We start from the raw sequence: 13,674 nt of genomic DNA on the forward strand, positions 1-13,674 counted from the left end.
TCCCACTTAACAACATTTCTCCTATTATTCATGGCTTTAGCTGGTTCTGATGTCCCTCCACTTCAGGCGCATAGGACAATAAAGTCAACAGTTTCAGTTTTAAGTATCTGAGGGTTGTGATCGCTCTCATCTTGCTCCAGCACCAACATATCTCCCATTTGGCTCCGGAGTCTCATATCCAGTAGGATGTAGGAATGGAACTACAATATAGCCCTCTTATAAATGCGGGAGCAGGGAATTTATCTGAGGGTGAACGGCCGTTGCAGACACTTAAGCCATGCGTCAGAGTAACTTTCACCAGTTGAAGGGCCGCCCTAGAGAGGTTTCTTCTCACCGGAGAGGTGTGTTTGGGGATCCCTCATATTGAATACTCTGAGCTAGACAGATCTTGCGATATGCCACTCAGTTCAAAGGAGAGGTTGAAATCACCAGCAACATGCACATGGTGAGAATATGAGTGGGCTACCATTATTCTGCTCAACATTCAGAGAGTTTGTGATAACTGCTTATACCCAGCAGCGGAAATCAGTAGGAGCGCCAAGGTGGTGCCCCCTCACAGACCACTGCCTGGAAACTGTGGTACAGAGAGCTCCAACTCCCGTGTTTTGTGAGTTTATGTAAACATGTAATATTACAAAATTAATATACGTTTATATGGAACCTTATGGTTGTTTATTTACATATATATTGTGCTTTATATATATTGTGCTTTATATATATTGTGCTTGGTTGGCAAAAGAGGCAAATGAACAAAAGCATGCCGAGTAGTTAAATAAATGCCTTTATTGTATTAAAGTATTGGCAAATGGTCGCACAGTTTCTGATAAACTGGGGATGCCAACTTATACTAGCGGGCATCGCTCAAGTCGAATTGATTACATCATCATAAACAAGGAGTTTTGGTCAAAATTATTAGACCTGAAGGTAGAAGCCCTGCCAGAAAATGACCTTAATCCACTCTTGGTTACTTCTCGGACTTCGGAGTTAAAGCAAGCTGATGCACTGTCACCTGGTGTTTTTGTAGAAGGCCACTTGTCTAATGATACAAGACGCCTTAATTGGGCCAAGATTGCTCTCAACCCTGAGAAACTCCTTGACCTGAGTAATCTGGTAGTTAACACCCTAGTTGTTCTCCAGGACGATACTGCACAGGGTGTCCATTTAGATAGAGTTGGTCAGGCACATGAGCATCTTTTTAATCAACTTAAAAAATATTTTTCAACAAAGAACAAAAAAGGCCCCACTTTAACTAATTATAAGGCTGCGGCCTGGTATGACACGAATTGTCGTACCTGCTTATAGGTCTCTAGCAGCAGCAATTAGGAACAAAAGAACAGGTAACCACTAAAGAGACGAGGCAGGTGTATGAGGCAGTAAAATTACAGGCAAAAAGGGAATATGACGAAGCGCATTTGGCCGATTTGCTTAGAGCATGTAATGGGAGAAACATGACGAGATTTTGGCACCTGGTGAAGTGGGGGAGCGGGGATCCGAGGAAAGTGCCAACAAACCATATGGAACCGGACCAGTGGGTCCGTCACTTTAAATGTCAGTTCGCTAAGGATTCGGGCCCTCAGGTTAGTTTTGGAATACTTTTTTCTCCCCCTACTCTTAATATTACAAAGAAAGAGGTAGACAATGCTCTCCGTCAGGTCCCCAAAAGGCAGGGCTCCGGGTCTTGACGGCATTCCTGCAGATCTTATTATCCAAGATATGGATTTATGGGCAACGTACATACAAGTGCTAATGATTGCTATTGACAAGGGTGTTGCGATTCCTAGTTCCTGGGCAGGTGCTGTAATCCTCCCTATTTTTAAAAAGGGGGATCGCTCCCAGTGAGGCAATTACAGGCCTATAAGCCTGATTGATTGCATTCAAAAGGTATCAGCCAGGGTGATTCTAACAAGAATTCAGGCTTGGCTGGAGGATTACCATATACTTTCTGATTTACAAGCGGGGTTTAGACAGGGCGTTAGTACAGTGGACCAGGTTTTAAGTTTTGTCCTCATTTGCTGGTGCACTGTCACACTGGGTAAAGGTTCAATTTATGCTACTTTTGTGGGCCTAAGGTCAGCGTTTGATCTAGTCACTCTCACAAAACTTTGGCATAGCCTCTTAAAACTGGGGATGTCTTTGGATATCTTGGCACTTGTTATAAAACTCAATACGGATAACTTTGCCCAAGTCAGATGGGATTTGGCGGGTGGTATAACAGAAAAGTTCCCTGTAGAGAAGGGTGTAAGGCAGGGTTGTGTATTGGCTCCCACCTTATTGTCAATATATATATAAATGGGGTATTGAATTATTTTGACAATTACCCTACGGATGCTCAGAGTCTGGCAGGAAAAAAGATCCCTCTTCTAATGTTCGACGATGATACTCTTATTTTATCGAAAACCAGACAGGAACTGCAACGTGCCCTCTCGAGATTTGAGGAGTTCTGCGCAGACCACGACCTAGTTGTTAATGTAGACAAAATAAAGTTTATGGTTCTCCAGAACTCCAACAAATTCATCGGTGAAGTTAGAATGCAGGAGGACTCGCTAGAGCAAGCTGAGACCTTTTCATATTTAGGGGTACATATTGATAAAAAATTAAGTTGGAAGCTGCAAATAGACAGCCTAATGGGGAGACATGCCCAACTCTCTGGCACACTGCTTAACACCTTGGCTGCTAAGGGTTTTCCCCTCCGGTGCTGACTTTTTTGAAAGCTCATTTATTCATGACGAGCTCAGCTCGTCATAAGCACAGCTCAACTGTGCCTCATGACGAGCTGAGCTCGTCATGAGCATCGAAGGGGTTAAAGAGCACAGATGCTTGTATACTAAACCTATAGCTCCTATTCTCCAAATCTATAATTCCAGAATAAGTGCATCAATCCTATATGGTGTAGAATTATGGGGGTATGCGAATTTGGAATGTTTAGTGGTGGGCCAAAATACATTTTTGAGATCATTGATTGGCCTCCTGCAATCGACCCCACTGCTCCCCTTATATTTAGATCTGGGTTGCCAGTCCATCAGGGATGTTGCACATTATAGGGTATTAATATATAGGAGGAGACTCTGGGTGACCCCAGAGCTGGCTAACTATGCCGTAGTACTGATGGAAGTCAGGGAGCTGGATGTAAATACGAAAATTGCATGGTTTAGTTGCGTTAAAAACATTGTTTGTGGGCTGCGGTTAAGTCGTTTGTGGACTTCCCCAGCAGTAAGCACATTTCCAAGTAAAGCAGAGCTAAAGGCTGCCTATTGGCATATGATAAATCTTAGACGGTTTACAGTTTCCCCCACGTCTACTCTGTCTAGCACCTTTCTGGGGATCAAACACGAACCTAAACTGGAGCCGTATTGGGACCTTATTACCTGCACACGTGACAGAAAAATATTCCATCAGTTTAGAGTGGGAACTTTACCCACCAAGGTCTTTACCTCGAAATGGTCTAACCTAGATGGAAGTAGCAGAAACTGCCCATTTTGCCTAGATAAGGAAGAACCAACGCCTCACATTTTTTTGCATGCCCTGCTTACAGTAACCTGAGGCGGCGCTGGCTGAAACCTATTTGTCTAGCCCTGGGTATCCGGTCATTTATTAAGGTTTTTAGATTATTTAAAACCTCAGTAGATGGACCCATCATGATCGCGGTAGCCAAATTTTTGGGTCGGGTGTGGGTGATCCGGTGGACTAAAGGGAGTTATAGATAAAGTCATCCCCTTGTCTATCAAATGAGTCATTTGTTCTTTTTTTTAAAATCTTTTTATTATTAAATGTGATGAATTCATTTTGTGATTAGATGCTCTTTTTATAGGCACTTTTTTTACTATGCAAGTTCCTGCCGATCAAATGAGGATTGTTTTAGAGTTTTTAGTAAATTATTTATTGTCCTATTGATAACTGTTATATGTCTTGCACTAAGTTAGTATGGTTACAAAGTGACAAACTGGTATTTTTAACTCGGTTTTAATGTTTGTTTGTGAATACTTTTGTGATCTTTTTTTTAAATCGAAATAAAGTTTATAAACTTAAACTGTATTAAAATATATTATATAAATAAAATATGAAAAAAATAATACAGCAGGGTTTTTATTATTGTACTCAAGATTTTTTTATGTTTTATACCATAAATGTATGTATTCATTCATGTCTGGTAGTTGGATAAAATAACTGAATAAAAACGACAACGTTTCATCCAGATTGCATAAGTTTGCTTTTTTTTTCCTACCAAAGTTTTTGTTGCGCGTGTGAGTGTTTGTATGTAGGTATGTTTGTGTGTCTGCACGATTTGTGCGCAACATACGAAAAGCATTGGGTCTCGCTACCCTGCGAGGTGCGTAATTAACAAATAAAAGTGTGTGTACGCATGCGTGTGTGTATGTGTGCATGAGAGACCACTTGAAAGCATTTGTCTGATCGACCTGTGTTCACATGGGTGTTGTGTGAGACAGCCTGGAAGAAAAGAAATACCAAAAGTGAAAACAAAACAGGAAATTGGAATGCATGGGACCATGGGCGTCTGCAGGGGGGGCAAGAAGGGGCGCTTGCCCCCTCCCCCGATGCCCCTCTCCTTGCCCCCCCCCCCCCCTGCGCACGCCCATGTGCACAAATGCAGCCAGGAGGGAGGCCTGACGCCAGGGCTCATCCTCAGGCAGGTCATCATCCAACCGTCCGCCTTAATTTTAGGCATTGCAGGGAACAGAGCTGTTCCCTGCATAAGGTCTCAGCTCCCTAATGGGGCCACCTCGCACTCCCCTGTGCACAAGAGCAGCTCCACCATGCCCATTATCATTCTGTGTGGGGCTGATTGCCACATACAGAATGACAATTGGTCAGTCTGGGCTGGCACAGCATGTGGTGGCCTCCTCCAGCCTCTGTCCAGGGCAGGGCATTCTGTGACATGGAAGTGCAAAAACGCCCATGCTGCTGCTAGGTGGGAATCCAGTTAGCCAAAGGAAGGGGGTGAAAGAAGTTGAAAGGAAAGGATTATAGTTATAGTATAGCAGCCATGGTTGCTGCTTTTTTATTTTATTTTATGCAACTAACAATCATAGACAAAGCCAATAGTTCTGGCTTGTTGTAGGTGTAACTTTACGTGTTGCATTAAATATCTGGATGCAATGACCGAAGCAAAATACCAGTCGGGCAGCACATTATATTAAGCACAGATTTTTAGCTTATGTGTTTTAAGCCACGCCTTTTATTACATCAAACACCCTTTTGGAGAGACCCCCCTAGTTTTTTAATCCCACTTAACGCTCTGGAAACAACACCATGTCAGTCGCTCCACGTCAAGGCACTGTGCATCATGCATGACTCATGCCTTCCACTTTTTCAGATTGCTTATGTGCAGGGGCATAGTGAACCCTGCCCCACCCCACCCCTTGCTTTAGGAACTACAGCAAGGGTGAAGTACTCGATAGGTCTCATAATTAATGTGAAATGGTGAGTGAGTAAGTAAGTGAAGGGATGGATGGATGGATGGCTGGATAGATGAGTGAAATGATGGATGGATGAAAGGATGGATGGATGAGTGAAAGGGTGGATGAGGGGGGAGTGAATAGGTGGATGGATGAGTGAAACGATTGATGGATTGATGAATTGATAAGTGAAAGGGTGGATTGATGAATTGATAAGTGAAAGGGTGAATGGATGGACGGATGAGTGAAAGGGTGGATGTAAGGCTGGATGAGTGAGTGAAAGTGTGGGTGTATGTTGTGTTTTCACTTTATTGCTATTTGAGTACTGCATAAATATTTTACACATTGCCTCTAAGTTACGCCTGATTGCTTTTGTGCCCAGCTACCAGAGGGTTCAGCACAGGTTACTTTAGTACTTTTGTGTTGCACCCTAACCTGAAATATGATTGTTGCTTGAGAAGGGTATTCACACCCACCCCTTCATTCAAAAATCCTATTTCTAATAGCTTTCAACAGGATTGAGGGTTTTCAGTGTAGGCGTAGCCTGTCCGAGTTATGGTTCTGACTTCCCTGAATTATGCTGGCCTATCTGTTTTCATTTCCAGAGGGGTGATTGGATAATAATTGGGAAATGGAGGGGTGAGAAGGCAGGTGAGGTAGAGATTGCATAGTCAGTAGAGAGATAGGCATGACATCCTCTACCTTTTGATAAAAGCTTTTAGGGCCTGGACGATATCCAATATGATCTGTGGTTAAATCAAAATGGTTGAATCAAGACTTTCCCAATTTCATTCATGGTTTTGCTCAGCTAGAAAGTTTTTAGTTTTGTGCCACAACTAAGAAAAACTCACAATGTATTCCCCAAGACTGCACGCCTTTATTAAAAAGAAGAGTACATCAGTTTTATTGGAACCCAATCTGTGATTATGATATTAGTTATTAAGATTGCCTAATTAGTCATCCAGGCTCTGTGTTTGTGGTATTTCAATGTAAGTTTGAATAGGCCAAAGGGAGGTCATGGATACTGCAGTCTGCAATGGAGTTCTGTATTAGCCAGGAGTGAAGCACGCCAGGAGGCAGTTCCCGCTTCAGGAGGAGCACACCAGCAACGCTAGAGCACCGCATGGGGACTCCATTGCCCAGGAGCCCGTGTCCAGCTCGGAGCGAAGCCACGCCCACCCGCCCTCCAGTGTTCAAAACAACGTCAGGGTGACGCAGCGCGGGACGCAGCCCGGGACCAACGCCGGACGAAGCCCGGGCAAAGGGCGGGCAGTCTGTGGCAGTCAGGGGCTGTCAAGGCTGGGCTGGGCTGGGCCACGTCCCTTTCCTTTCTACCAGCAGTGTGTACAGGTGGGCTGTGTGAGGCCCCTTGGGATTCCCTACAACCATGTCAACCCGCTCTGGAAAACTACTCAGGAGTGAGGGCGAAAGGGGAGTTGTTGTCGGGAGCCCAGTGATCGGAACTATGGACCGGTTTATCACCAGGGTGGCGGCTGTAATAGAAAAGGAGATCGCTATGTCAGAGCGCCGCCTATCCGAGGTCTACCTCCCTTCCAGACGCTCATCTTTGGGGGCCGCTGCACAGGCGCTGACACCGGCCAGTGAGCGGGTTCAATCTGTCCCCCCTGTTGATGTCCCGGGTGATTCTATAGACCCTCCCCAGCTGCTTGAAATAGGGCAAAATATAGACCGGTTGGAACATCTGGCCGCGCTTCTTCCTAGTGGTATCGAGGAAGAGGGCGGCCCCAGTATACCATCTCCACCTGTATCACCCTTGCCCCTAAATAAAGTCATCACCCAGCCAATACTGCCAAAACTGCCTACCCCCACTTAAGTAATACCAGATGGGGTGCCTTCTGTAACTGAAACTGTCGCAAGTAGGCAGGACAAGAGGGCTAAAAGTAAAAAGGCAGGTTACCTTAAAAAGGGCAGGTTGGTGAGACAGGCCGCGCTTTACCAAAGAACAAGAAAGCCCTTTGGACTAGGTGGGAAACACGCAAAGGGCCTGTGCCCAGAGGACAAAGTCGAGGTAGAGGGGGATGCTGTGGTCTCCCCCAAGGGATCACCTACTAGTGATAACACTGTTAACACTGTTAACGTCCCCAAGCTTACCGACCCCGTGACTATTGAAATTATTCTGGAGAGGGTAAATAGTCTCTTGATGCCCCTACTAACTCAGGTTAAGGGCCTGGGGGCTAGAATAGATAAACTAGAGCAATTAACCCTCGACGGGTTTTACTCACTTAAAACCACATTTAAACAACTAAATAGAGTGAGTGACAACCAGGACATGGGACCAAAGGGGTGAGCCCCCAGTAGTTTCCTTACCACCACAGGTTGATCCTAAACACCCAAAAAGGCCAAATAAGGTTGAAACTAACAGAGTGCAAGCCCCAGCACCCAAAATTCCTTCCCCACCTAAAGCAGGGCCCAAACCCAAGGGACCGTCAACACACATAGAAGCTGCTAAAACTAAACCTAAGCCACTCCACAAATACAGCCCCAGGTAAGCAGTGGTAAAGCGAAAGATATTCAAACACCTGGCTCACGAGATAATGCTCAGGGATTAGTAACAGGGAAGGTCACCAAAACTGCTCCCCAATCTATAGCCCCAGCTACTACCTCAGTGGCCCCTAGAAATCCAATACGCCGGATCCCCCCCAGTAAACCTCTCGCCAGACTGTCAACCTTTTGTCGCTGTTCTGGTAAACGTTCCCCCTCTAAAGGAAGGCCAGTTGGAGAACCACCAATCTCTCAAGAATAAGTGCATCCACTGGCTAAAGTCAAATAAGTCAATTCCGATTGGTGTGGATGGGATCATTTTAAGTGTCCGCAGAGTAGGGTGGGTAGGGCAGGGGAAAAAAACTCAGGAGGGGGATTGCATAATAATAAACTTTCAAGACCCCAGAGTAGTGAGCTCCATCTGTACTCCCATAAAAAACATGGGGGCACCAGGGGTTAAAGTAGTAGACCTATCCTACTTCTATCCTAGGCAAATTGTTAACTTGCCTTGGGAGAGTCCAAGCACCCCTGATTTTTGCCAAAACTGGGAGACACGTTGGGCTGGGGGAATTGGGGGTAGTGGGTTGAACCCTCTGTGGGTGCCAGGATGCTGCTGACTGGAGGAGGATGACCCCAGGGAATACACGATGTAGCTGCAGTTAAAGAAACTGCGAATAGAACAGACCCAATGGTAGCATCACCCTCCCGAACTGACTCTCCCTCAATTGTAGGTGCTACTGGGATGGTAGCCTCTATGGACATTCCGCTAGATTATTGTTCTTTTCAAGCACCCTCAGTAAGGGCCACAGGCAGTAGTGTTCTCGCGACCAGTGACACTCCAGCTGTGATGGACCTAGTTTTCAAGGTTTTCAGCTGGAATGTCGCAGGGATCGCAAGAAAGTTGGCTCTCCCTGATTGGAATGCCTGGGTTGATGAGCACTCCTTATGCATCTATCAAGAGACCTGGAGCTTGGAGCCGGCACACAGGGTGGGATTCTCCTCCTACTCTGTTCCTGCGCTAACCTCGGAAACAGGGAGGGGACGCCCCTCGGGCGGTCTACTCATATGGGTAGCAGCCTCCCTAGACTGCAGAATAGAGGAGGTACAGACAGGTTGTCCGGATATCCAAAATATTATCCTAAGAGACCAAAGGGGTAGATTAGTTCTAAATGTCTACAATGTTTATGCCAGAGGGACTAAGGGCGGGAGGAAGTCACCTGTACTATCTCTCCTTGAGACCCTCCTGAATAAAACTCCATACAAGTCATGCACACTGGTCGCGGGCGACATGAATTGTACGTTCGAGCCCTTGGGCTCGGACGTTGCTCTTGACCAGGATGAGGAGGACATTAGGATAGGGATCCCGGTATTAGAGATCCCACCCATTAGGAGGTGGTCAGAAGTGGCGTTACAGTTATACTCCCTGAGCCTTGAACTAAACCTAAGGGCAGTTAATGGAAGGACAATCTCGGACAGGGGGGGTGCCCATACTTATAATAGACCAGGACACACCTCTAGGATAGACTACATCCTATTAGATGTATATCTCTGGAACCATGTGAAGGACATGGTTGTGGTACCGACGATTGAAAGTGACCACAACCCACTTTCCTTAACCATGGACCAGTGGTGGTGCCCTGTAAAAAAGGGTCCTAATAACCCCGTATTAGCTCCCCCCGATGAGTCTGTAGTCTCACTCTGTGGAAGACGCATAAAATGGGCTAAACTGGTCCTCTCCGAGGAAAGGGTAGGAGAAATCTCATCCCTCTTAAACAAAGCAGTGACAACTCTGGGGTCCCCTTTAGAAGGGGTGGGCAGGGTGAGTGGACTTTTTGTCTCCCTAGTAGAGGCCTTGACAAACGTGTTTACCATCCCCTCTAGTAAGTCAAGAAATAAGCGAAGTAAAAAGCCAGGTGATGGCTGGTACACTCAAACATGCAGGGTACACAAAACAAGGCTTGTCGAGGCAGTGAAGCACAAATCCCACAGCGATATACAGGTAGCAAGGAAGGCCTACAACAGATCCCTTAAAACCACTAGGATGGAGTGGGAAGAGAAATTTTGGGAAGACCTACTCCATGCTAGCAAAAGTAGGGACTCAAGGGCCTTTTGGAACCTTGTAGGCTCCCGGAATAGGCCCGATGCAGCTATGAGACCCTGTAATATCCCCCCGCAAAGTTGGGTAAAACACTTTGGGGCTTTATACCTCCCGGCAGATGGGGAACTAAATGTTAGGGTGAATTCCCCACTAGTATCCGAACCTCATGCCTATGATCTCTTTACTCCTTTAGAGATCGAAAAAGTAATAGGGTGGGTAGCCCCTCGCAAGGCAGCTGGTCCAGATGGCCTCCCGGGAGATCTTATGCGGGCATACCCAGTGGAGTGGGGAAGGGTTATCGCAGCTCTCCTTAATGACATCATGATAGGAGGGCCAGTGCCCGATTCCTGGAAGGGGGCGGTAGTGGTCCCGATTTATAAAAAAGGATGTAGAGAAACTCCGGGGAACTACCGCCCAATAAGCCTGATAGACTCCACCCAAAAGATAGCAGGTAAAGCTATACTTGGAAGGATTCTTCACTGGGTGGAGGAGAATAACATACTATCAGACTTTCAGGCAGGTTTCCGGGCAGGAATGGGGACAATAGAGCAGGTGTTCAGGTTGGCACTTCTGGGCTGGAAGGTGGTGGAACTAGGCAAGGGCAGTCTATATCTGGCCTTTATAGACCTGAGGACTGCCTTTGACCTAGTTCCCCGGGAGGAGTTATGGAGGGTGCTTTATGAGCTGGGATTGCCTCCCTACATCTTGTCCCTCCTCATTAGCCTCCACGCCCATACCTTTGCTCAGGTCCGCTGGGGTAAAAACGGAGAGCTAACAGAGAAAATACCAGTGTCTAGGGGTGTGAGGCAGGGATGCGTTCTGGCGCCCACCCTTTTCTCATTATATGTGAATGGGGTGGTGGAATATCTCCAACAAGAACCAGCCGACGCCCCCTGTCTCGGAGGAGTGCGGATCCCCACCCTGCTTTTTGCGGATGACACGCTCTTGATCTCCAAGACTCCGCAAGGCCTCCAGAAACTGCTAACCCGTTTCCAGGATTTCTGTGTTGCAAAGGGACTAGTAATCAACGTGGACAAAACTAAGTACCTAGTTCTAAATCCTCCAAGGAAACTGTGCCACCCTCCTATTCTTAACTCTGTTGCCTTGGAGAAAGTTTCCGAATTTGACTATCTCGGAATTCGGATTACGGATAGCATGACCTGGTCACCTCACATTGCAAAGATGGTCCTCAACCACAAGAGAACAGGAGGAGCCCTCCTGAGGGAATTCCGGGCTTCACCTAGGAGGTCGCTTACCCCAGTAATTGATATCTACAAGGCTAAGGTAGTAACATCAGCCTTGTATGGGGCCGAACTGTGGGGACATTGCTGTCTGGACGCCCTGGCAACAGCGGAGAGTAAGCTCCTAAAATCCATAATCGCCATCCCTCTGAGCACCCCAACAGTACCGGTGCTGTTGGATACAGGCTGCAAAAACATCAAAGATCAAGCCCAGCTTCGCCCTCTCCTTCTATGGACACGAATCTGGAAGGGTGAAGAGTTAAAATCGTATGCTGATGGGTTGGCGGAGATAATGAGCCTGGGCGGTTGGGCAAAAATAAGATGGTTGAGAGACACTAAAAAACTTCTGGAGAAAATCGGACTGGGGGACTGTTGGTCATCACGTTCAGCTCCACCAAAAGAGGTCGTGAAGAGACTGTACTGGAATTGGGTTGCGGAACAACTAGTTACAAACCCGGAACATTGCAAGTCCACGGCTGACTTTTTACTAGTAAAAGACGTTGTAGTTTTTGAGCCTTATCTGGACCTAATTACTCTTCCCTTTTGACCGAGCACGGTATTTTAAATTTAGAGTGGGTTTGCTTCCACTTGGGGCCCTGGTATCAAAATGGAAATCAGGTGCTCACACGTCCCCTTATTGTGCATGCTGTCCTAATAGGATAGAGTCCATCACGCACATCCTATTCGAATGCCCGGACTATGTAAACCCCAGGAGCTTTTGGCTTAAACCCCTCTGCCGGAATATGGGTACACGTAGTTACCTAGTAGCCCTGCGTATCCTAATGACGGATACTTCTCCTTCTATTGTATGTGGCATAGCCAAATTAAAAAAAAAATTTGGTTGATTCGTTGCAAGAGACTGTCAGTAGCGGTTTAATTCTTTTTTAGCTAATTTATTCTGGGCACTTCATGTCCTTTTATCTTTTTAATGTGCATTTAATATTGCCTTCTTAAATGATGTTTTTGTAGATTTGTAAATGGCTGTATTGTGTGTACGCTTATAAGATATCTTGCATATCGAATAAAAGCTTATCAATCAAATCAGTATTAGATTTTGGGACCATATTACGATTTTGTGAAAAAGACGTAGAATGTTAATCTTGCGCTTCGTTGCGACATGGTTGTGATCTGTAGCCAGCAGATATCACTCAGCACAGTAAGATCATTTGACAGTAAGATGTTGCATTAGACTTAAAACATGTGCATCCGTATTACTTCATATTTGGTTACCACCACTTTGAGGGACAGTATCACCCTTGGTGCAGCATGAGTGTCAGTGTGGAAAACCACAAGGGCCACAAATTACATGTAAATGTGCAAAATTCCCTTTGATTGGGAATTGGGGGTAGTGTGTAATTACTTTAGGAGCACAACACTCCATTGCACTGCTTGGATGTTAAGTTTAACCACCTACTGCAGTGGAAAGTACTATTTCGGCAGTACCAAACTCCCCCTCTGCCCCTATAGCCATTATGGTATGACTGAAATATTGTTGTGCCTGATGCGAAAAGTTAATGGCACTTTCTTCAAGCAGTGGCTGAATGTGATTGCAGTGGGCAGATACACAAAGTGTGCTCTCTATTTCTGAAAATATGCCAGCATGGTAGATTTTCCGCCAATAAGTTTAGGGCTGGGGCAGGAAAGGCAGCATTGCTGGGTGGAAAATGGTTTACCTTGCAAGATGCAGTGAACATCGCCACATGTGTCCATTAGTAGTCCTCTCACCACCACATCCATGGCTTTTACTAGTTCAATTCTGTACCAAATGTACATTTGAGGACGGCATCAATAAAGTACATTCATATTCGGTGTATTTATCTCAGTGGGAGACAGTTACACCAGGCTCTCATTATCCCATCAGTTATCATAACAAACATTTGTATAAAAAGGAATTCTTTTGCTCTAACATTGTAATTTGCTTTCCTGTCTGATAACATGTCCAGGTGCTGCTAACTACTTTCCTGTCTTTGTCTTTCAGATGCATTTCATTCTTCTGTTCAGCCGGCAAGGGAAGTTAAGATTGCAGAAATGGTACATCACAGTGCTGGAGAAGGAGAGGAAAAAGATCACACGAGAAGTTATTCAGATTATTCTCTCCCGCAATCCAAAGACGAGCAGTTTTGTTGAGTGGAAAGATCTTAAGCTTGTTTACAAAAGGTGTGAGTAATTTTCTAAAAAGTGTAATGGCAAACGGTTAAAAAAAGCAAAGGGCCTTGTTGGCTATTAGTTAAAATCCAGTAATTGGGAGTTCTAACAGAGAATTAGAAAATGCATCAGTACAGATTTTGAGCCCCTTCAGATATTCACCAATTGATACATATTTTAGGATTTATTTCTCATTTAGGAACAGTGTGTGAACTTTTTGAGTTGTCCTTTACAACCAGCTTTAGCAATCTGTAGTCAGGTCTATGTGTTCCAA

At 45.5% G+C, this 13,674-nt stretch overlaps 1 protein-coding gene across 1 annotated transcript in view; it reads left to right on the forward strand.

Moving 5' to 3' along the window:
* AP1S3 (adaptor related protein complex 1 subunit sigma 3) overlaps positions 1-13,674 on the forward strand; it is a 146,461-nt gene that overhangs the window by 32,405 nt on the left and 100,382 nt on the right. Inside the window, exon 2 of the mRNA XM_086943870.1 lies at positions 13,234-13,412. Coding sequence (XP_086799996.1) covers positions 13,234-13,412 — 179 coding nt within the window. The remainder of the gene's footprint in view (positions 1-13,233; positions 13,413-13,674) is intronic.

Source organism: Lissotriton vulgaris, chromosome 11, assembly GCF_964263255.1.
Source record: "Lissotriton vulgaris chromosome 11, aLisVul1.2, whole genome shotgun sequence".
In the NCBI taxonomy this organism is placed as follows: Eukaryota; Metazoa; Chordata; class Amphibia; order Caudata; family Salamandridae; genus Lissotriton; species Lissotriton vulgaris.